Source organism: Mesocricetus auratus, unplaced genomic scaffold (genome assembly GCF_017639785.1).
Source record: "Mesocricetus auratus isolate SY011 unplaced genomic scaffold, BCM_Maur_2.0 Super-Scaffold_100125, whole genome shotgun sequence".
NCBI lineage: Eukaryota > Metazoa > Chordata > Mammalia > Rodentia > Cricetidae > Mesocricetus > Mesocricetus auratus.
The window spans coordinates 294168-315293 of NW_024429248.1; the positions used below are offsets into that span (position 1 = coordinate 294168).

The 21126-nt window shown below is 46.3% G+C and overlaps 1 protein-coding gene and 1 long non-coding RNA gene across 8 annotated transcripts; one reads left to right on the forward strand and one right to left on the reverse strand.

Moving 5' to 3' along the window:
- Window positions 1-252: 252 nt before the first annotated feature.
- On the forward strand, window positions 253-10018 carry LOC121136439. The gene is made up of 2 exons (XR_005873506.1): window positions 253-302; window positions 8938-10018. It is a non-coding gene; the product is annotated as an uncharacterized LOC121136439 (long non-coding RNA).
- Znf786 (zinc finger protein 786) lies at window positions 3108-21076 on the reverse strand. 7 transcript variants are annotated; one of them, XM_021223658.2, is made up of 6 exons: window positions 20588-20906; window positions 19801-19910; window positions 19531-19579; window positions 16356-16482; window positions 11378-11533; window positions 3108-7652 (listed from the first exon to the last, which is right to left on the reverse strand). In XM_021223658.2, exons 3-6 carry the CDS (start codon window positions 19558-19560, stop codon window positions 5665-5667), a joined length of 2301 nt encoding a protein of 766 aa, XP_021079317.1. In that variant the 5' UTR covers window positions 19561-19579; window positions 19801-19910; window positions 20588-20906; the 3' UTR covers window positions 3108-5664. The 7 variants fall into 7 exon arrangements, with proteins under 7 accessions (XP_021079317.1, XP_040592790.1, XP_040592791.1 ...); XM_040736856.1 differs by lacking the exons at window positions 19531-19579; window positions 19801-19910 and adding an exon at window positions 20975-21076 and having other exon boundaries at window positions 20588-20709; XM_040736857.1 differs by lacking the exon at window positions 19801-19910.
- Between the last annotated feature and the right edge of the window lie 50 nt (window positions 21077-21126).

Below are 21126 nucleotides of genomic sequence, written 5' to 3' on the forward strand. Positions count from 1 at the left end.
TCGGGACGGGAGCCGGGACGCCCCACCCACACGGTCCTCCCCGGCTGCCTGAGCCCAGTGCGTCGGCGCGCCCCGCAGCTCGGCGTTTAAAACTCCGAGCCCTAGCATGAGGTGCCCCGTTCTGATTGGCTGCGCCGCAACCACCAATCACAGGCTGCCACTCGGTTTGCCCCGAGCGCACAGGCTTAGAAAGTGTGCGGTGGGGGGGGGGGGGAGAACAAAGGCGAGGCTTGGGCGCTCCTAGGGGAGGGGATTGGCTGGAGGCTCGCTCCCTTTGGCCGAGCTAGGCAGGAAGAACACGTGTAAGTAACCCGGAGGAGATGGATGGTGGGGTGGGTGCAAGCCTAATAAGACATTCTAGGGTCCCGCCTGCCCTTGTCCGGGAAGACTGGGAAACTGAAAAGTGGACAGAGCTGCTCTCCTGGGAAAAAAAAAGGAGAGTTCGGGGACGCTGCCTGCCTCTGTTCTCATGTTCTTTGGCTTCCTGGTTTTTCTGTTTGAGCTTATTAAAGCTTGGGTTTCTTTCCTGCATGTTAGGTCGGGAGAGAAGGAGTTATGAAGTAAATTGATTAATTCAGAGCTGGGTGTGGTGGCCCACGCCTCTGGAGGCAAGGGACTCATGACTTCTAGTGAGATCTTTTCTCAGAGAGAGAGAAAAATCAGAACTAAGACTCTATGACTTAGTCTATGATTTTCTTTAAAAAAAAATTAGATAACCAATCTAGTGGTTTAGATCGAGAGATAACAGTGACTGTTTTGGAGGAGAAACTAGGTTTGCATGCCAGGAGAGAATCCTGTGCTGGTTATTAGTGTTGGCATCCTTGGTTTAATACATCTGAAGCGATATAGAAGACCACTGAGGCTAAATAGATAAAATGCCCGCGTCCAGCAGTATTTTCTTATGTATACAAGGGGGAAAGTTATATATATATGACTACTCTCCTGGGTTGTCATTTTAACACTAATAGGCTAGTCTCCTAGGCCAGTCTGAATGTGTTTTCCTTTGCTCCTAGAGAAGCACTCCCTAGAGAAGCAGCCCATTGGGAGAGCCCTTACCATCTAGATCGCCTGTCTACGGATGAATCCGTGACAGTTCTGGCATGCATGTCCACCATCAGGAAGTTCAGACTACATGTCTGGAAAGACCAGACAGGGCACAACAGCCTACGTGCTCTGGTCTCATGAGGTTCATGACACATGAGATGACAAGTTTCCTGTATTTCCTGGAGAACTCAACGATAGTTCCACTTAAAAAAAATTGCTGATGCGATTCTTTTCATTAGAAAGGGAAACAAATGAAGCCCCTAAGAAATGAATTTATCTTCAGAAACATTTTCTTTCACCCACTTTTGGAGACAAAAGCAGAAGATCGATTTAGCCCAGGAAAACAAACGTAATCTCCATATTTCAAGATTTTTTTTTAAAGATTTATACGTAAGCTTGTTTTTCCTGCACGTATGTGTGCGTACCATGTGTATGTGTATTCCTAGAGTCCTCAAATGTGAGAAGTCATCGGATTTTTTTTGGAGTTAAAGTGTGGGTGTTGTGAACTGAATTTGAGCCATCTCTCTAGCCCCTCATTTTAATTTTTATTATTTTATGTGCATGGGTGTTTTGCTTGCATGTATGTCTATGTACTACTTACATGCCTGGTGCCTGAGAGGGACAGAGGAAGGTACTGGAACTCCCATAACTGTAGTCACAAATGGTCGTGAGCCATCATGTGAGTGCTGCAGATCACACGGAGGTCTTCTGAAAGAATAGCGGGGCCATCTCTCCGGGCCCTCAATTTTACTTTTAGATTATGTGTGTTAGGTAGGTGTTAGGTACGTGCATGAGTGAGCGTAGGTGCCTGCAAAGGTCAGAAGAGGGCATCGGATCATCCAATGGCTGGAGTTAGGTACTTGCGGACCATCTAACGTGGGTACTAGAGACTGAATTCAGATCCTTTGCAAGAGCAGTAAGTAGCCTTAACCATTGGGCCACCTCTCCCACACCAGGTTCGTTTCCTGTTTTGTTTTGGGGTTTTAGACGAGGTCTGAACTTGCTATTTAGACCGGGCTGGCCTGAAACTCATAGTCAGCCTCTGCCTTCCCAAGGTTGGGATTAAAGGGTGGGCCAGAGGACTGGCCCCGGGTTTTTTTTTTTTTTCTTAAATCCTTCACTTGTAACATAGTATCACTTCAGGCTGTGGGGATGGCTCAGTGGTTAGAGCACTGGTGGCTTTTCCAGAGGTCCTAAGTTGAACTCCCAACACCCACACGGTGGCTCACAACCATCTATAACTGTAGTCCCGGGTGACCCAATGCCCTCTTCTGGTATGCAAAGAAATGGGCATGCAGACAAAACACCCATATACATAAAATACATAAACACTGTATCACTTCATGGAAGTTAGCTTTCTCTTGACATACCCACTTAGAATTATAATTACAGACTAAAATATGCCTCTGGGACCTACCCTCAGAACTAGATGCTTGGAAGCTGTCTGAGGCTGCCTACTGTATTCCTCTTCATACTCAGAGTCTATGATCATGTTTTAGAATATAGCAATATTCTAAATGTGATTTTAATTGCATTTCCCTATAGCTGAGTACTGACTACCTTTGATGTCATAGGGCAAGGTTAACATTTAGGTATGTCCAGTGACTTTCTACACAGGCCTGGAAAATCTATTATTATTATTGTAATAATAATCTTGCTATAATAATAATATTGCTCTTGGTAAGCTATTTCTAAATTTGTAGAAATGGAGAGCTGGCTCAGTTATTTCCTTTTTATGCTTAGGGTACTGGCCACTAATTTTTAAAATCTTATCAGCTAAATACATTTTAAATTTTGTTTGCGATGGGGACCAATCCAAGTTCTCATACATGTGGACTACCATGGTGCCATGATCCCTACCCCTTAAGAAAATTATACTCCTTAAGTTTTATTGTTATTAAATGCTATTTTAAGTATTTGATATTGCTACCAAAATGATACGTGCTGTTGGAATTTGTGGGAATTAGGCATTAAAATACTTTAAAAAGCATAATTTTATATTAAAAACAGAAAAGTTTATCGAGTTTTAAGCCTGCTCTGGAGTCACACTGCATGACACTGAATTTAGCTTCTACCACTTTATTTCTTCATTTGAGATTTATTAAAAAAAAAAAACAACCTGTGTGCCAAAGTAGTTTTCAGAGCACAATAGTGCATACATTTTGTAATATTTTATGCTATTTGAGGAAGCATTTTGGATTAGAGGCCAGACTCCTGGATTGGGCAGATGGTTCAGCAGATGATCTCAGTTTGGATCCTCATGGTGCACAAGCATTCATTGAATAGACCCATACAATTAAATAAATAATTAAATACATAATTTTAAAATAAAATGCTGGACACCGTGGTACATACATCTGTAATCCCAGCATTTCCATTGTGAGGTACAAGGCAGAGACAGATCGATCCTGAAGCTCGAGGCTCAAGGGCCTACTCACTTGGAGTAGCCAGCGCAGAGACAAACAAAAAGAGGCCCCTCCTAAACAGGGTAGAAAAAAAAAATAGGCCGGACACCAAAGGTTGTCCTCTGAACTCTACCCAAGCACCATGGCACGTGCGCTGGCCCTCATACACAAACACACGCAGAAGGATGAGTAAATATTAAACCAATAAAGAGGACTGGAGAAATGGCTCACCGGTTAAGAACACTTGCTGCTCTTGTAGAGGTCCTGGGTTTGAATCCCGGCACCCACGTGACAGCTCACAGCAAGCCCTAACTCCAGATCCAGAGTGTAGTACACACCCTATTCTGGCTTCTCTGGGAACCATTCATGCACATGATCCACAGACACACAAGCAGGTAAAGTACCTGCACACATAAATTAGTTTTAAAAAACAAAACAGCCGGGCAGTGGTGGTGCACGTCTTTAATCCGAGCACTTGGGAGGCGGATCTCTGTGCAGGTTTCGAGGCCAGACTGGTCTACAAAGCTACAAAGAGAAACCCTGTCTCAAAAAACAAACGAACAAAAACAATAACAAAAACCAGTCTTGATGAAGAGTGAGGCAAGGAATTGCAGCCAAGCCGATAGAAGTTTCCATTTTGTCCCTAAAACATCTCTTTGTCTCCCAAATCACAATTCACTAATCATTGACCTATCTTCCTTATCTCAAGATTTCCTTCTTATTCACCTGTTGGTCTCATCCAAGGTGCTACTGGTAACTGTGCCTGTGATTTTTCACACCGAGCATTTGGTTGTGTCCATTCTTTTCCCCCTTGTGCCGTTCTTTTATATTTGAAAAAAAGCCTTCTTTTTCTCCCCTTCTGTAATTAACTAGTTAGGTAGTGGGGTCGGGTCTGGTTTGAGGTATTTACTATCCGCAGAACATCACATGGATTTCTAGATTTTTCAATTAAGTGCAGTGCAAGAAATCCCTGCCCTGGAATGAGATCTCTCTAAAAAGTCCAGTGAGCTCTACATGGTAGCCCACACCTTTAATCCCAGAACTTTGGGGACAGAGGCAATATATATATATATATATATATATATATATATATATATATATGAGTTGAGGCCAGACTGGTCTACATAGTGAATCCCAGGCCAGTCAGGACTTCATAGTGAGAATCTGTTGGGCAGGTAGGATGGGGGAACTGCAACACAGTCACCAACTGGGCTTGAAGCTGTGGGGGAGACTTTATGGTAGCTTTTGTTTCCTTCTCTGTAACATTAGAGTTTAAAATTAACTTTAAAAGAAACCCTTTCTGATCTCTATAGTTTTAAAAGATTTGAGAGTATAAGTCATTCATATATCATGATACCTGTTTTGTCTTCTTCGTATACTTTAGTCAGTTGCTTAAATATTCATTCATTCTTAAGAATATCACTTTTTTTGTTTGTTTGTTTTTCAAGACAGGGTTTCTCTGTATTGCTTTGGAGGCTGTCCTGGAACTAGCTATGTAGACCAGGCTGGCCTCGAACTCACAGAGATCCACCTGCCTCTGCCTCCCGAGTGCTGGGTTCAAAGGCGTTTGCCACCAATACCCGGCTGAGAAATTCACTTTTGTTCCAAATAGCATCTCCACTCTGGAACTCCCAAATCTCTATCGACCAACTCAACCCCTGATCTGTGTCCAAACGTCTCAACATCTTTGCTTTTTTTGTTTCTTCAACTCGGTAATCACCGAGCACCCTGATGAGAAACTTCAGCATTCACAGGAAATCACCTTACTGCCATCGATTTCAAAATAAAAGAATCCAAAGCAAATCTAAAAGTGTGTCACAACAGAAATAAAATTTGCTGGGTTTAACCGTCTACAACCATACTCTGAAGAGAACAGAAGAGTAGATTTGATATTGAACAGACTCCTTTTTTAGCTTTGACGGTGGTACCGGAGGGATTCCCTCCTGGTGTAAGACAGAACTTTCGAGCTAACTGCATTTGGGTGAAAGGCACTCAGATCAGTTGGAAGGACAAATACCTCTTTTTTACCTATAATTAGTGGTATTTCAAATGAAAATTCCCCGCAGCTTCCCATTTTTAATTTGTACTTTTTTTAGATCAGTGTAGAACCCCCTTTTTTTCCCCTAAAGCCTGTTTGCCAGTGGTTAGCCACCATTCTTCAGACTACCCTGGCCGTTGAGCTCTGCTCACAGCTTCCATGTCCCGCCCGCCCACCTCAACTCCAGTCAGCCTCTATCATTGCAAACAGTTGGCCAAGCCTCTCCTTGATGCTGGCATCACGGGGAACCTGGCCGGATTTCGCGTGCACTCTGGCGTGCTCGGCTAGTTTGGACTTATAAATGAAACCCTTCCCGCAGTGCCCACAGGCAAAGGGCCTCTCGGGCCTGTGGATGCGCTGGTGCCTCAGCATGTGACCCCTTTCCCGGAAGTTTTTGCCGCATTCAGGGCAGCGGAAAGGTCTCTGGCCCGTGTGCAGGCCCTGGTGGCTGAGCAGCTGAGCCTTCAGCCGGAACCTCTTGTCGCACTGGGGACACTGGAAAGGCTTCTCCCCGGTGTGTGTCCTCGCGTGCTCCGTGAGCTTGGACTGCTTGGCGAAGCCCTTCCCGCAGCGGCAGGAGAAGGGCATCGGCCCGCCGTGCCGCAGCTGGTGGGCCTTCATGTCGGCCTTCACGCGGTAGCCCCTGCCGCACTCCGGGCACCGGAAGGGCCTCTCCCCGGTGTGCACGCGCTGGTGGCTGAGCAGCTGCCCCTTCAGGCGGAAGCCCCTGCCGCACTCCGGGCACCGGAAGGGCCTCTCCCCGCTGTGCACGCGGAAGTGCTCCGTGAGCTTGGAGCGCCTGGTGAAGCCCCTGCCGCACTCCCCGCAGGAGAACGGCCTCTCCTGGCTGTGGGTGCGCTGGTGGGCCTTCAGGACGCCCTTCAGGCGGAAGCTCTTGGGGCACTCGGGGCACCGGAAGGGCCTCTCCCCGCTGTGCACTCTGAGATGCTCGCGGAGCTTGCACGGGTGGGCGAAGGCTCGGCCACACTCGCTGCAGGAGAACGGCCCGCGTCGCGCTTGGTGGGTTCTCAAGCTGCCTTGCGGACGGAAGCGCGACTCACGAGCTGTGCACCGGAAGGGCTTCCCCTCTGGGGGAAGCTGCTGGTGCCTCAGTTCCCTTTGGCCGAAGTTCCCTCCGCGTTGGGCACACCAGGATGATTTCACCCGGCTGAGGTGTTGGGTATGCTCTGTGAGTTTGCAACGTTGGGTGGAGCCCGGACTTTCCCCGCTATGCACGCGCCCGCGGACATTCTGCAGGCACTCGTTGCCGTCTGGACGCCGGAAGGAGTTTTCTCCTGTGTGTGCCCTGCAGAGGCTGGCCTGCTTAGACTGTGAGAGGAAGCAACTGCCACATCCTGCGCATGAGCAGGGCTTGCCCTTACCTAGACAACAGCTACACCGCGGGGCCTTCTTCGGCTTGCCACCCTCGTGGCAGCAGCCCTCATAGTCCGCCGGGCTGGGATCTGGCTCTTGTCCCGAGGGCACACTGGTGTCTTCCCTCCAGGAGGCTGGCCTCTCTTGGCTCTGCTGGCATTGGTGAACATTGCTGCCCGTTGGGAAGCTCTCGTCACATTTAGGGCGCTGGGAAGAATTGTGCTTGAGATGGTGGCTGAGAAGGGCGTGTTCACGGCGGAAGTACACATTGCATGTGGGGCGCTGAGGTGGGGTCTTCCTTGTGTGAGCATCTAGATGTCCCACCAAATGTTGCTTCGGGCTGAAGCTACTCCCGCGTTTAGGACATGAGAAGCTCCACGGCTGTTGGGCATCAGCCTGACTGCCGAGCTCCTTCCAGACCCCGTGTGATGGGTCCTTGGGGTGGCCCTTTTGACGCTTCACTAAGTGGTTCTTCTCCCAAGAGTTTTCCCCACAGACAGGACAGGAGTGTTGGGTGCTCGGCCGAGAGGGGTCTTTCTGCAAGCCAGAGAGATCTGGGGTTCTGTGACTCAGGAGTGCTTCTCTTTGGGCAGCCTCATTGGAACTGTGCACTGTTGAAACTAGAGCCCCAAGGCTGCGTATTTGTGCATCTACAAGATTGACACCCTGGTCTTGCCTGAAGGAAACATCTTCCTTTTCTACTAAAACAAGCCCAAAGGAATGCTGACTCTCTAGAGGATTTAACTGGAGGTGGCATGTGGTTCCTCTTGGTTTCACAGCTTGCTGGCTACCTGAAAATGAAAAGAAGAATTCAGTATATGTTTTGTCTCTGGCATGACTAAAAGTCCATGAAACCGTCAACCTGTGGTGGTTGGATGCTCCCACTAAACTACAAAACATGATACGTGGTTCTACTTCACGGCCAAAATGAGTTCGGTAACCATGGTTCTACTTCATGGCCAAAATGAGTTCGGTAACCATTTGCAGAGACTAATCTGAGCAGATCTGGGTTACGACTAAAGTGGGAAGATGAAAATGTAAGTCTCAAAGGTAGGGTCTAAGGCCCGGAAACGGACTGCATAGGTATGAATCCCATCTGCCCACTGCAAACCTTGCCAAGCTGATTGCTTCTGGTTTGCGGCTCTTTACCCTGTAAACACTGGGAAACAGGGCAGAAGAGATTGACAGGTGGTTCCAGTTCCAGGGAATTCAACTCCATTCTCTGGCCTCCACGCACACAGAGCACATAAACTCACACAGGCATACACACCATATACATAAATAACAAAGTAAATGGCTGATTTCTTTTTGAGACATGGTATTTCTGTGTAGCCCAGGCTGGCCTGGAACTTGCTATGTGGTCCTGACTGGATTTAAATTCAGAGAAGATTTGCCTGTCTCTGTCTCTCAAGTGTTGGTATTAAAGGCATGCACCACCATGCCTGGCCTAATAAAATAAATAAAAACAGGACTGTGTGTGTGTGTGTGCACGCACGCACGTGTGTGATAAATAAATCTAAGGGGCTGGAGAGATGGCTCACTGCCTGCTCTTCTATAGGTGCTGAGTTCAATTCCCAGCACCCACAACTATCTATAACTGTAGTTCCATGGGCCCTGATGCCCTCTTCTGGTATGCAAACAAAACATCCATATACCCAAATAAAAAACAGGATAAAAGAGGGTTGTGAATGAGTTAATATGGTGCCTGACATACTGTCATCTTCCATAACTGTTGACCAGTATTAGAGCTGCAGGAACATCCAAAGACTTAGAATCAGAATTTAACCGCAGCAATGAGATCCTAACGCAGCCCTAACAAATACCACAGATACACGCTGTCTTTGTGGCTCTTCATCCCTGTCTGTGATGGTGACCCATTACTGTCGACTTGACTGGCTTAGAATCACCATTGAAATACACCTCTGGATGTATGTGGGGAATTTCTGAGAGAGTTAACTGAGGATCACCCTGAATATGGATGGCACGATTTCATGGGGTAGGGTCCCAGACTGAACAATATGAAAGAGAGAGAAAGAACTGAGCACAGACATTCACCTGCCTGTTTCCCGACTATAGGTGCAATGTGATCAGCCACCCCACATGATGGACCGTATGCCTACAGACCAAGAGTCAAGATAAACCTTTCTTACTTTTTTGGTTTTTGTTTTGTTTTTCGAGACAGGGTTTGTCTGTGTAGTTCTGGAGCCTGTACTGGATGGAACTCACTCTATAACCAGACTGGCCTCGAACTCACAGAGATCCATCTGCCTCTGTCTCTTGAGTGCTGGGATTAAAGGCGTGCATGCACCACCAACGCCCGGCAACCCTTCATTTCTTAACTTGCTTCTTGTAAGGTATTTGATCACAACAATTAGAAAGGTAACAAATACGGAAAACTGGCCTTGGAGATTGGAGTCACTGCTGTGATAAATCTGATCTCGTAGTTCTTAGGCCCTCGGACCTGGTTTGCCAGAGGACCGTGGAAGAGAATGTGAAGCCATAGGATGACAATAAGAAGACCTCAACAGGCCATTCTGCTGGGAACCTGGCAGACTAAAATGCCAATGGAAACGTGGTCGGCACACGGAGGCTGCTGTCGGTGTGGTCAAGAGGGGGCCAGGCTACATCTCAAGTTGGCAATAGGACTTGGCGGCGTTCTTCATGTGTTATGGGTTTTTTGTCAGCATGGATGATGTAAGAATAAAGGGGTGATGAAGGTTTGTCCCACACCATTCTAGAAAGCTACTGAGGTCACAGGATGCATGACCGGGTCAGACTTCCTGCAGGGAGTCTCTAGAGGTCATTGTGTAAAACTAGGAACAGACCCAAGGACGTTAGAGATGCCACGGCTCGGGAAAATTGCAGGAACAAACTGGAGCTGGCCCGAGAGAGAGAGAGAGAGAGAGAGAGAGAGAGAGAGAGAGAGAGAGAGAGAGAGAGAGAGAGAGAGAGAGCGCTCATATGTACTACAGAGAGATGGAACTGCCCTGGGCCGAAGGAGCCCAAATGATTCTGTCATAAGCCCCAGATGATAGATATGGAGCTGCAGGGTTTAGTGTTTGCCCTGCTGGATATGGGTCCTGCTTTGGTCCTCTATTTTCTTGCTATACCCCATTCTCCATTTTTGGAATAGTAAATATTGTACCGGGCCATGGTATATTGGTAGCATGTCACTTCTCTTTTGATATCATAGGGGCTGGAAGACTGACTGCTTTGGTCACAAAGATAGGAAAAGCCAGTCTAAGCCTTGTTTGTCCCTCATCAGAACAGCTTCCATCAATGACTACTTTTTATTATTATTATTTTATTTAGGACATGTCAATGCCCGCTCCCTCTGTCTCTCCTCCTCCCCATCCCTCCCCACCAGGTCCCCCAGGCCCCCACCCAGTCTCCACTCCGATCCCCAAGGAGGCTGAGGCCCTCCATGGTAGATCTCCAATAACTGTCATGTCATCCAGGTCAGGGCCTAGGCCCTCCCCCAAGAGTCCCAGCTGAGAGAGCATCCCTCATTGTGGCGTGGGCACTCAAAGTCTATTTGTACACCAGGGGTAAATACTACCCAAGGCCCCATAGATTACCTAGGCCTCCTCACTGACACCCACATTCAGGGGGTCTGGGTCAGTCCCATGCTTTCCACATAGCCATCAATCTAGAGTCCAAGAGCTCCCCCTTGTTCAGGCCAGCTGTTTCTGTGGGTTAAACTAGCCCATTCTTAACTCCTCATTAATGACTACTTCAGCACTGTACAGATTATTCCTTTTTAACACTACACTGTAGGCTCTTGGATCTGCATCATTTTATAATAAGGAGTTTAAATACTACTAACTGGCCCAAATGAGGATGGCCCCACAAGACTCGTGTTTTCATATAGGGTGAGGGTCCTCAGGTGTTAGAACTTTTTAGCAAGGATTAGGAGGTGTGGTCTTCTTGGAGGAGCTGTGTCACTGGGCTTTGAGATTTCAAAAGCCCCTGCGGTTCCCAGTGGGCTTTCTCTGCCTCTGCTTGTGGAGGAGATGTGAGTTCTCATCTACCGTTCTAGGACCGCGCCTGCCTGCCAGCCGCCACGCTCCCTGCCGTGATGGTCATGGACTCTAAGCCTCTGCAACCCTCGGCCACCAGCTAAATGCCTCCTTTTATTAGTTGTCTTGGTCGTGGTGTTCTGCAGCAACGACAGAAAAGCAGCTATGGCAGTCGCTTACAAAAGGAGATTAGATTCAGCAGGCTTCAGAGTTCACATACCTAACCACTACGCTTTACTGTCCTCCTCTAAAATATACGCAACATCAAGCCTTGGGTCAGCCAAACAGGAAGGAGAAAAGATCAGAGAAGAAAACAAGAAATCTGAATGTGATGTGTTTAGGTTAAGACCATGGGTTTTTTTTTTTTCTTCTTCTTTTTTTTTTTTTTCTTTTGTGAGACAGGGTCTCATGTAGTTCAAACTTGAACTCGCTATGCCGATGAGGGCAACCTTGAGCTCCTACCATCCATTTTGGGACACTAGGTTCTTAGTACTCACTCTCAAACAGCTGTTCCTCGATGGCTGGATGAAGGTGCACGTCATCTATAGAGGAGCGAACCCCTTTCCCTAGCTTCTGCTCTTCTCCCAAGGTGCCGAAGAGCTCTCTCCTGAGTTCAAGCCAGGATATCAGTTCTGGTTTTGGAAGTCCATTATCTGTACAGAGACGTCAAACAGGGTAGTTTGGCTTGAGTGTTATAAAGCCCGTCCATTTTTACATTTCTCAAAGTCTACTTCCAGAACGATAAATGTCAACAGATAGACTCACCCGTCCATCACGGCATGCTCTGCCAGTTTGCGCCATGTTTTCGTAGTCTGCACATATCTAATGATACTTTATTTAATTCAAAAACAAAAGGGCAGTTGCTTTATGATGATCGAGATGATGATGATGATGATGTCTCACTAGGTAGTTCAGGCCGGCCTCAAATTCACAGAGATCTGCTCTTCCAGAAGACCTGGGTTCAATTCCCAGCACCCAAACAGCAGCTCACAACTGTCTACAGCTCGCGAGGCAGCGTATTCATGAACACATAAAGTTTAAAAAAAAAGGGATATCATAGGTGCTGATATCCACTGAAGTGAGCTGCGTGTCAACTTTTCCACAAGCCCTCAACTTGCTCTTCCAGGTGGGCGTGAAGCTTCAGCACCTCAGCTGAAGCATGTGCTGGCCATGCGGTTCCTGCCAGATAGCTTGGTATCTATTTTATCACCGCCCATTTTGTAAAATAAACGAAAGCACTGCCTTGGTTGCTCTTGGCCCTTTGTTCTGTGCTTCTCATAATCAGCTTATAGACCATGAGAAGTCACCCTTGGATTTTGAGTGGAACTGTTTTGAATATCTATATTATTTTGAAGCAAACTGGCAGAGGCATGATCTAAGGGAGTAAATAAAAGTATGAGTAAAGGAGGAAGCAATTAAAAAAATCATAGCGGGTCACTGCCTGACAGCAAAGTTAAGATGAAACATGACTTAATAACCGAGGAGTATGATAAAAACAATCCATTGAACTTGGTGCTTTGGAGGCACATTTGGGGATGGCCCAGGGCTGGCAGTATAGATTACATTTTTTTTTCCTCTACCAGTTCAATTGCTTTAACTGGTTCTTGTGTAAAATAAAATAATGCCATGGGTTACAAGTTTTAGGAATAATCCATAGATAGAACCTAGAAAACTTAACTATGATGAAAGAATATGTTTCAGAAACTTTAGATTATGAGAATATATATGGCTGTCAAGAATAAGCAGGAGACATGGATGAGAATGTCAAAGGAATTAGCTCATCTTTAAACACTGAGTTACATGATAATAGAACATGTATATTTTATTATTATCCCTTAGAAGACTGTTTTGTTTGTTTTTTAATGAAAGACATAAAGGACATTATTCCAGATAGGAGGGTGTGTGGGAGGAACTGGGAGGAGTGGAGGGAGGGAAACTATAATCAGCATGTACATTTAAAAAAAAGAATCTGGGGGCTGGAGAGATGGCTCAGCGGTTAAGAGGTCCTGAGTTCAATTCCCGGCAACCACATGGTGGCTCACAACCACCTTGAATGAGATCTGGTGCCCTCTGCTGGCATGCAGGCAGAAGGCTGTATACACAATAAATAAATAAAATATTTTTTTAAAAAATCTGACAATCAGGGGTAGGCGGATCTCTGTGAGTTCAAGACCAGCCCTGGTTTATAGAGCAAGTTCCAGGACAACCAGAGCTACACAGAGAGATCCCGTCTGAAAACAAAACAAAAGCTAAAACAAACAAAAATCTTCAATAAAAGGGGAAAAAGAAAAAAAATAATAAATTAAACGTAAGCTCTGCAAATCCTTTTAAAATTAATCTACAGACTGGAGAGATGGTTCAGAGGTTACGAGTACTTGCTGCTCTTTCAGAGAACCAGGGTTCAGGTCTCAGTACCGACATGGGAACCCATAACCATCTGTAATTCCCATTCTAGGGGAATCAAACACCCTTTTCTTACCTCCGTGTGCAACATATGCATGTGTACACAGATATACATGCAGACAAAACATTTATACACATAGAATAATAATAATAATAAAATTAAAATTATCCTGAGCAAAAAAGTTAATAGGATATAGTCTCGACATTTAAATACATTATTATAAATTATAAAACTACCCAATAGACACACATCAAAAACCTATCAAACACTGGGAAGGCGAAAAATAAAAGAGGGATGGCATAAGTAAGGCAATATTTCAATTTTTTCAAATTAATTGATCAACTACTTAAGTTATTAAACTTAGCAAAGCAAGAAACGAGTGTTACCATATTTAGTGCAAAGTAACTGCTTTACCAATGAAACCAGAAATGGTTTAAAAAGTCCCTGCTCTGGGGCGAGAGCAATGTCTTGGGCACCGGCTGCTCTTGCAGAGGACAACAGTTCAATTTCTAGTACCTACACAGTGGTTCACAACCACCTGTAATTCCAGTTCCAGGGACAGCAAAAACACTTGTACACATAAATTAAAAACAAAACCCAAACAGGAGCCTTTCATCTTTTGTATTGTATGCTTCTCTGGACAGGCTAATTTTTTTTTCAGTTTTTAATCTTTTTAATCTATTTTACACATTCCAATCCCGGCTCCCCCCTCCCACCTCTCCTCACGTTCTTCCCACCCCCCTTCTGATCCCCGGGAGAGGGTGAGGCCTCCCTAGGACCGTCTACCTGTCTGTCTAGGCTGAGCAAGGTATCTCTCCACAGAGGATAGGTTCTACAAAGTCAGTTTATACACTGCAGCTAGACCTTGGTCCCACTGCCAGTTGCCTCTGACACTGCCCAAGCCCAGCACCACTGTCACCTGTATTCAGAGGTCCTAGTTCAGCCCTATGCTGCTGGTTCCCTAGTTAACAGCTTGGGTCGGCTGATTCTGTGGGCTTCTCCGCCATTGCCCTTGACTCCTATTGAACAGGCTGATTTTTATGCATGGTTTTATGTACGTAGGGGGCTGGGGAGTGTGGAAGTCAAGGGGCAAAGTTGCATATTGGTTTTTAGGATGCAACAGGCTGATTTTTATGCATGATTTTATGTACGTAGGGGGCTGGGGGCGCGCGCGGAAGTCAAGGGACAAAGTTGCGTTGTATTGGTTTTTAGGGCACCTTCCACTGTTGGGATAATCTTTTTTTTTGTAAACTCTGTGAAGGTGTGTCTCTGCCCTTCCTCACTCACATAAAGCATCTTCTGATTGGTTTCATAAGGACCAATAGCTGGGCAGGAGAGGATAGGTGGGACTTCCGGGCAGAGGTAGGAATTCTGGGAAAGAGCCTGAGGCAGGAAATTCATCAACCGAACTCAGAGGAAATCTCGTACTGAGGAATGAGCCATGAAGCAGAATGTAGATTAATGTAAGTGGGGCTAATTTAAGGTTTTTTGTTTGTTTGTTTGTTTTTTCGAGACAGGATTTCTTGGTATTGTTTTGGAGGCTGTCCTGGACCTCGCTCTTGTAGACCAGGCTGGCCTCGAACTCACAGAGATCCGCCTGCCTCTGCCTCCCGAGTGCAGCGCCACCAACACCCGGCTCTAATTTAAGTTTTAAGAGCTACTTGAGAACACGCTTAAGCTGAGGCTAAGTTTTCATAATTAATGAAAAGTCTCTGGGTCATCATTTGGGAGCTGGCAGTCCAAAGAAAGACCTGCTACATTCCACCTTTTAAATTTTGAGACAGGATCTGTCACTAGCCTGAAACTTTTTGCCATGTAGGTCAGGGTGGATGGCCTTCAGTCTTCTAGGGATCCACCTGTCTTGACCTCCAACCTGGCCAATGGATGGGATTATGAACAGGCACGTGCCACCGAACCCATCTTTTAATGTGGGTTCTGAGGATGCAAATTCAGATTTCCATGCCGCCGCCGAGGCAAGTGCTTTCCCTGCTGACCTACTGAGTGTCATCTCTCCAGCTCCAGACTCACTAAAAAATTCATTTGATAAATGGGAAAAACTAGCCAGGCATGTGGTTCACAGTTTTTTTTTCTCCAGCATCTCTTTCTAGTCCATTATATCCTGGAATTCACATAGACCAGGATGGCCTCAAATTCACAGGGATTCGCATGCCTCTGGCTCCCAAGTTCTGGGATTAAAAAAGTGTGAATGTGTAGCCCAGGCTAGCCTTGAATTTATAATCCTCCTGCCTTTGCCTCTTCAGCAAATCCCACCACACTGGCAGCTACACACCTTTCATCCCAGAACTCAAATCAAATAGATCTCTGTGAGTTGGAGGCCAGGTTGGTCTATGTAGTGAGTTCCAAGCCAACCTCAGCTATACAGTGAGACCTTGTCTCAAAACAAAACAAAACAAAAACCTATAAAAAAAGCAAGAAAAATCCAAAAAACAAGAACTATAAAGGAGATGTAAGTTTAATTCAGTGGTAAAGCCCTTGCCTAGCACAGGCAAAGACCTGGATGCTATCACCAGGATCACATACAGGAAGAGGTGGGGTGAGTGTGAGGAAGAGGAGGAGGAGGAGGAGGAGGAGGAGGAGGAGGAGGAGGAGGAGAGAACCAAAGGGAAAAAAAACCCATCCATTATCCTACCTAGAGTATGCACTCTTTCTGACTTCATGACTACTCAACATGGAAGACCATTAGATTCTTGCAGTCTTTAACCCCACTATAAAGCTGCAATTTCTACATTAAGGCACACAGGTACTTTTATGGGCACGAGGCAGGTGTGCTTCCTGGTAGAAAACGAGGCAATTTCAGAGTAAACTTTAATAGGAAACCTCTGACTGTGTGACATCACATGTTCTCTTACATACTGTCCTGTAACGTCTCCACCCCTGAGTGAAGAAGGGTAATGTGCACCTTATTATTAACAACAACCACAAAGAGATAAAAGGCCTTTCTGAGTTAGTACCTAAGCAATCTTGCTACCTAACTGGAGTATCAAGTGACCGAGGGGCTCTCAAAAAAGATCCAGTTGCAAGTCTCACCCCAGGAGTTGAAAGCTCCTTACCTAGAGAGACAAGAGTCTCATAATTGGCTCTCATGACTTGCTTGTAAAGTTCCTTCTGCCACGCTTCCAAATACTGCCACTCTTGCTCAGAGAAATAAACGGCCACATCTTCAAAAGTCAGCGGGAGCTGAAGTGAAAGAAATTGTACGGACACAGTCATGATTGCTACAAAGTAACTCCAGTTCAGTCTCTTCCACAAAAGTGATTTGCAGAGGCAGGTAGGTGGATCCCTGTGAGTATGAGGCCAGCTTATAGAGCGAATTCCAGGACAGCCAGGACTACACAGTGAGACCATGGTTTCCGGTAAAGTGGTTTGTGGACTGGAGAGATGGCTCAGCAGTCAAGAGCACTGAATGCTGTCCCTGAGGGTCCAGGTTCCATTCCCAGCTCCCACACGGTAGCTCACAACCCTCCATAACTCCAGTCCCAGGGAACCTAATGCCTTCCTCTGCACACACATGGTGCACAGACACGTAGGCAAAAGGCCCACGTACATAAACTAAAAAAAATTAATTACATAAATAAACAAAAGTATTTGTTTCCCTAATCTATGCTCAGCCACCACCACTGTATCCACCTTGGATGTGCCTTCAAACTATATATTTGCGTGTGTGGGATGGCATGTTCTTCACAAACATGAAGCCAAATCAGTGCGAAACCTCATTCGCTTAACGTGTCATGGCCATTTTTTTTTCAGATCAATACAAGGAAGTAAACTCACATTGGGGTAAATTGCATGATTACATCATATTCCACAGGGAAGATAGAGCCCATTAAGGGGCCATAACATGCACTGTTACTTTCTGTAAATTTTATGTATTTACTTTCGTAGAATAAAACTTAAAGTGTTTCTAAGTTAAAGGGTATAAACAACCTGAATTTTAAAGAGTGTGTGTGTGAGAGAGAGAGACATACAGAAAGACAGAGAGAGAGACACACACAGAGACAGAGAGAGAGACATAGAGAGAGAGAGAAAGAGAGAGAGAGAGAGAGAGAGAGAGAGAGAGAGAGAGAGAGAGAGAGAGAGACCGAACCCAGGACCTTGCACATGCTAGGCAACTTCTTTACCTTTGAGTGATATCCCTAGTTCAAAATTGTTTAGTATTTGTGTTTATCATGGTTGACTAGGAAAACTGATGCTGAAGTTCATAATTAGAACTATGCAAATTATATGTTTTTAGTTGAAAATACTCTTCCTATATGACTATAACCCTACTACACCTTACTGATTTTTTAAACTTAGTTTAACTTCATTTGTTATTGGCATGTATTTGTTTTCTATGACTATTAAAGTATTTATTATTTCAATTTTTTTTAAAGGCAGGGTTTCTCTAGCCCTGGATGTCCTGGAACTGGCTCAACAGACCAGAATGGCCTTGAAATCACAGAGATCTGTCTGCCTCTGCCTCCCAAGTACTGGGATCAAAGGCGTGCGCCGCCACCGCCGCAGTCATCACCACCACCACCACCACCACCACCTGGTAAATCACAATATTTTGGTTGTTTTGGTTTGGATTTTGGCTTTTCAAGACAGGGTTTCTCTGTGGCTTTGGAGACTATCCTGGAACTAGACCAGGCTGGTCTCGAACTCACAGAGACCTGCCTGTCTTTGCCTCCTGAGTGCTGGGATTAAAGGTGTGCACCACCATCACCCTGGTGAAACCCAATATTTTAAGTATGCAAGTAACTTGTGTTATAACATTTACTTATTTTTATTGTTTTTGTTTTCTTGAGACACAGTTTCTCTGTATTGCTTTGGAGCCTGTCCTGGAACTCGTTCTGGAGAACACGCTGGCCTCAAACTCACAGAGATCCTCCTGCCTCCCAAGTGCTGGGATTAAGGTGTGCGTCAACAACGCCCAGCAACATTTATTTTAAAACAACAACTTTGTGCCAGGTAAGGTATAGTAACGAATGTCTTTAATCCTAGCACTCTGGAGGCAGGAAGCTCTGGGGTCCAGGCCTACCTGATCTACAGAGTGAGTTCCAGGACAGCCAAGGCTATGTAGAGAGACCCTGTCTCAAAATACAAAAGCAAAAACAAACCCACCAGTTTGTCCTAACATGGCTGGTGTATTAAGGAAAAACAAAAGAAAATTTCCTATCTACTTATGTGCAGTTTCCTCTGTGAGAAACACTAGGTTAACAGAGCTCATTTGGAGCAATTTGCCCTCCAAGGGACACAGGCAATGCCTGGAGACAATTTTGATTGTAACAATTCCAGGAGGTGTGCTAACTGGCATCTAGAGATTTTCAGCTAAAAAACACAGCCCAGTTCCCCCACAATATATATATATATATATATGTATATATATATATATATCCACTCCTTTTCTATATCAAAATATGTGTTCACACACCCTTACTTTTCTTAATGCCACCAAAGTGAAAGAGGAGGTATTTGCGGCAATTCTGATAAAAATGTCAAAGGAAAGCTGTAAAGTTGTACTTTGTTTTGGTTTTTGGGACAAGGTCTCACGCCCCAAGTCTCACTGGCCCGAATCTTACAGCAATCCTCCTGCTTCTGACTCCCCAATGCCATGTCCAGCTTCAAAGTGTTTCCTTCAGGAGTAAAGTTTCCCGTTTTTCCACTCTAAAAAAATTTCTGCCGGACGGTGGTGGCACACGCCTTTAATCCCAGCACTCGGGAGGCAGAGGCAGGTGGATCTCTGTGAGTTAGAGGCTGGGCTGGACCGACAGCCTCGAAAACAATACAGAGAAACCCTGTCTCGTAAAAACCAAAACCAAACCAAAACAAAACAAACAAAAAAAAGTTCTATGCTGAAATCGCTAAAATTTGCAGCAAGAATGAACCTTCAACCTGTGAAATTGTGATGATGGTAGCAACAACAAAAAATCCATGCCCGTTTTGCCGTCATAATTTAAAGTGCAAGAGTTCCAAGCAATAGTGTACTACGGTAGGTGCTTGGTTAAGAGTCGAGTATCACCTTAGAGCTCCAACTGTAATTTCATTTTAGGCTTCCACGGGGGGGCGGGAGGAGGTTAGAGAACATACCCTGTGGATTAGGAGAAACTATTGTACTTTTGCAACTGAGCCTTTTTATCTATTTTAATAAATTCACAACCGTCGTTTCATGAAAGTGAAAAGGATTTATGGAAGAATATCTCTTATTGCTTATTTTTCCATCTACAGGAATGGGCATTCGCCACTTACCAAAAGTCTACTCATAAACGTGCTGCCCATCCTTTGTATACACGTAACCCTGAAGAAAAAAAAAAACTGTACATTCATGAAGAAAGCACAGTGTTTTGAAATTAGTTATCTCCGCCTTAACATAACCATGAATGCCTAATAGAGCAGTTAGGACAGCACAATTAAAAATCAAAACAAAACAAGTCATTCCCTCTACACCCTGATGTCAACAAAACACGAAACAAATCAAACAGCGGGAGCTCCTTGCAGATTTCCCTGCCCCTTTCCTACCCTCCTGGCGCGAGGTCCCTCTTCCTCACACACTCAACGTGAGCGCAGGGAACGCCACAGTCTGCGGGCTAAATGCCGACGCCGTGAGCGCGCAGGACACCACCGCAAACCTGCGGAGACCCAAACCCCGGAGGCGTTTTGTTCGCTCAGCTGCTGAGAGGCGGCTGCGAAGCGGCTGCCGGACCCGGCTTTGTTGGGGGTCCCCACGCCCCGCGGCCCCGCCCCTGCCCCCGCCCTGAGCCCGGTCAGCGCTGGGGGCCCTTACCGGAGCAGGTCGGGCCATGGCCAGCGCGGACACGCCTAACCTGGGCCTTGGCAACGCCCACGCTCCCCGGCGACGAAGCGGCCCCTCCTGCTTCTCCCCGAGCCCAGGCCACCAACCCGACTCGCCCCAGACCCAGAGCCAACCCCAGCGCGGATGCAACGCAGCGGTCGCTGCGCCCCCGCTGCGCCCCCACAGCGCCCCCTGCGGGCAGGAGGAGCGGCTTTGGTCAGCCACCCCCGCCCCACCCTACCCCACCCCACCCCACCCCCGCCCCGAGCCTCTCGTGGCCACAGCCCACTTTTCTCTGCAGCTGCAAAGATGGAGCAGGAGAGAAGGGAGGGGAGGGGAGGCCGAGACCTCCAGAGTGGGTTTGAGACAAAGACAGGGACCCTACAAGGTCCATCTTTGAAATGGGCCCAGGAATTGACACGGGGAGACTAAGACGGGCAAGGAAGTGGCTGGGGAATAGGGCCTCCCCGACTCGGGAACAGGTTGACACAAGAGAAAAGGGGTTAGGTATACCTGGTCAGGGCCGGAGGTGCGTGTTTTTCCACAAATGCTGTCCATGAGCATGGGTGGAGTTCCCTCCCTTGACGAGAGAAGCTTTAGTAAACGAAGCTGGCCAGTCAGGCATCAGGCTCCTGCTGTAGGTTGACAGGCGGACACTCGGAGTGAAAACAGAGAACCTACCACATCTAAGCCTTAGGTTCTAAAGATAACAGACAAAGAGATGGGGAAGCACGTAGAAAAGGGGACACGGGAGAAATGGCAACACAGCGAGAGAGTAAGAAATTGACAGAAACGTGTGAAAGGGAGAATGAACGGAAGACAGCTGGCATCCACTCCTCCCCCCCCCCCACGATTAACTTCAAACCATTTCCTGGTGAGGTAGGTATCTGGCTAAAGTACCATAGAGAAAAAGTGTGCAGCTTCGAGCCAGTAGACAGAGAAATAAAATAGCCCTGAATAGTTATGCCAGTGTGCGCATGTACCTGCTTGGCACAGAACAGTGGCATGTAATACACATACGTGTTGCTATTTGAGTGGTTTGTTTTAGAAAC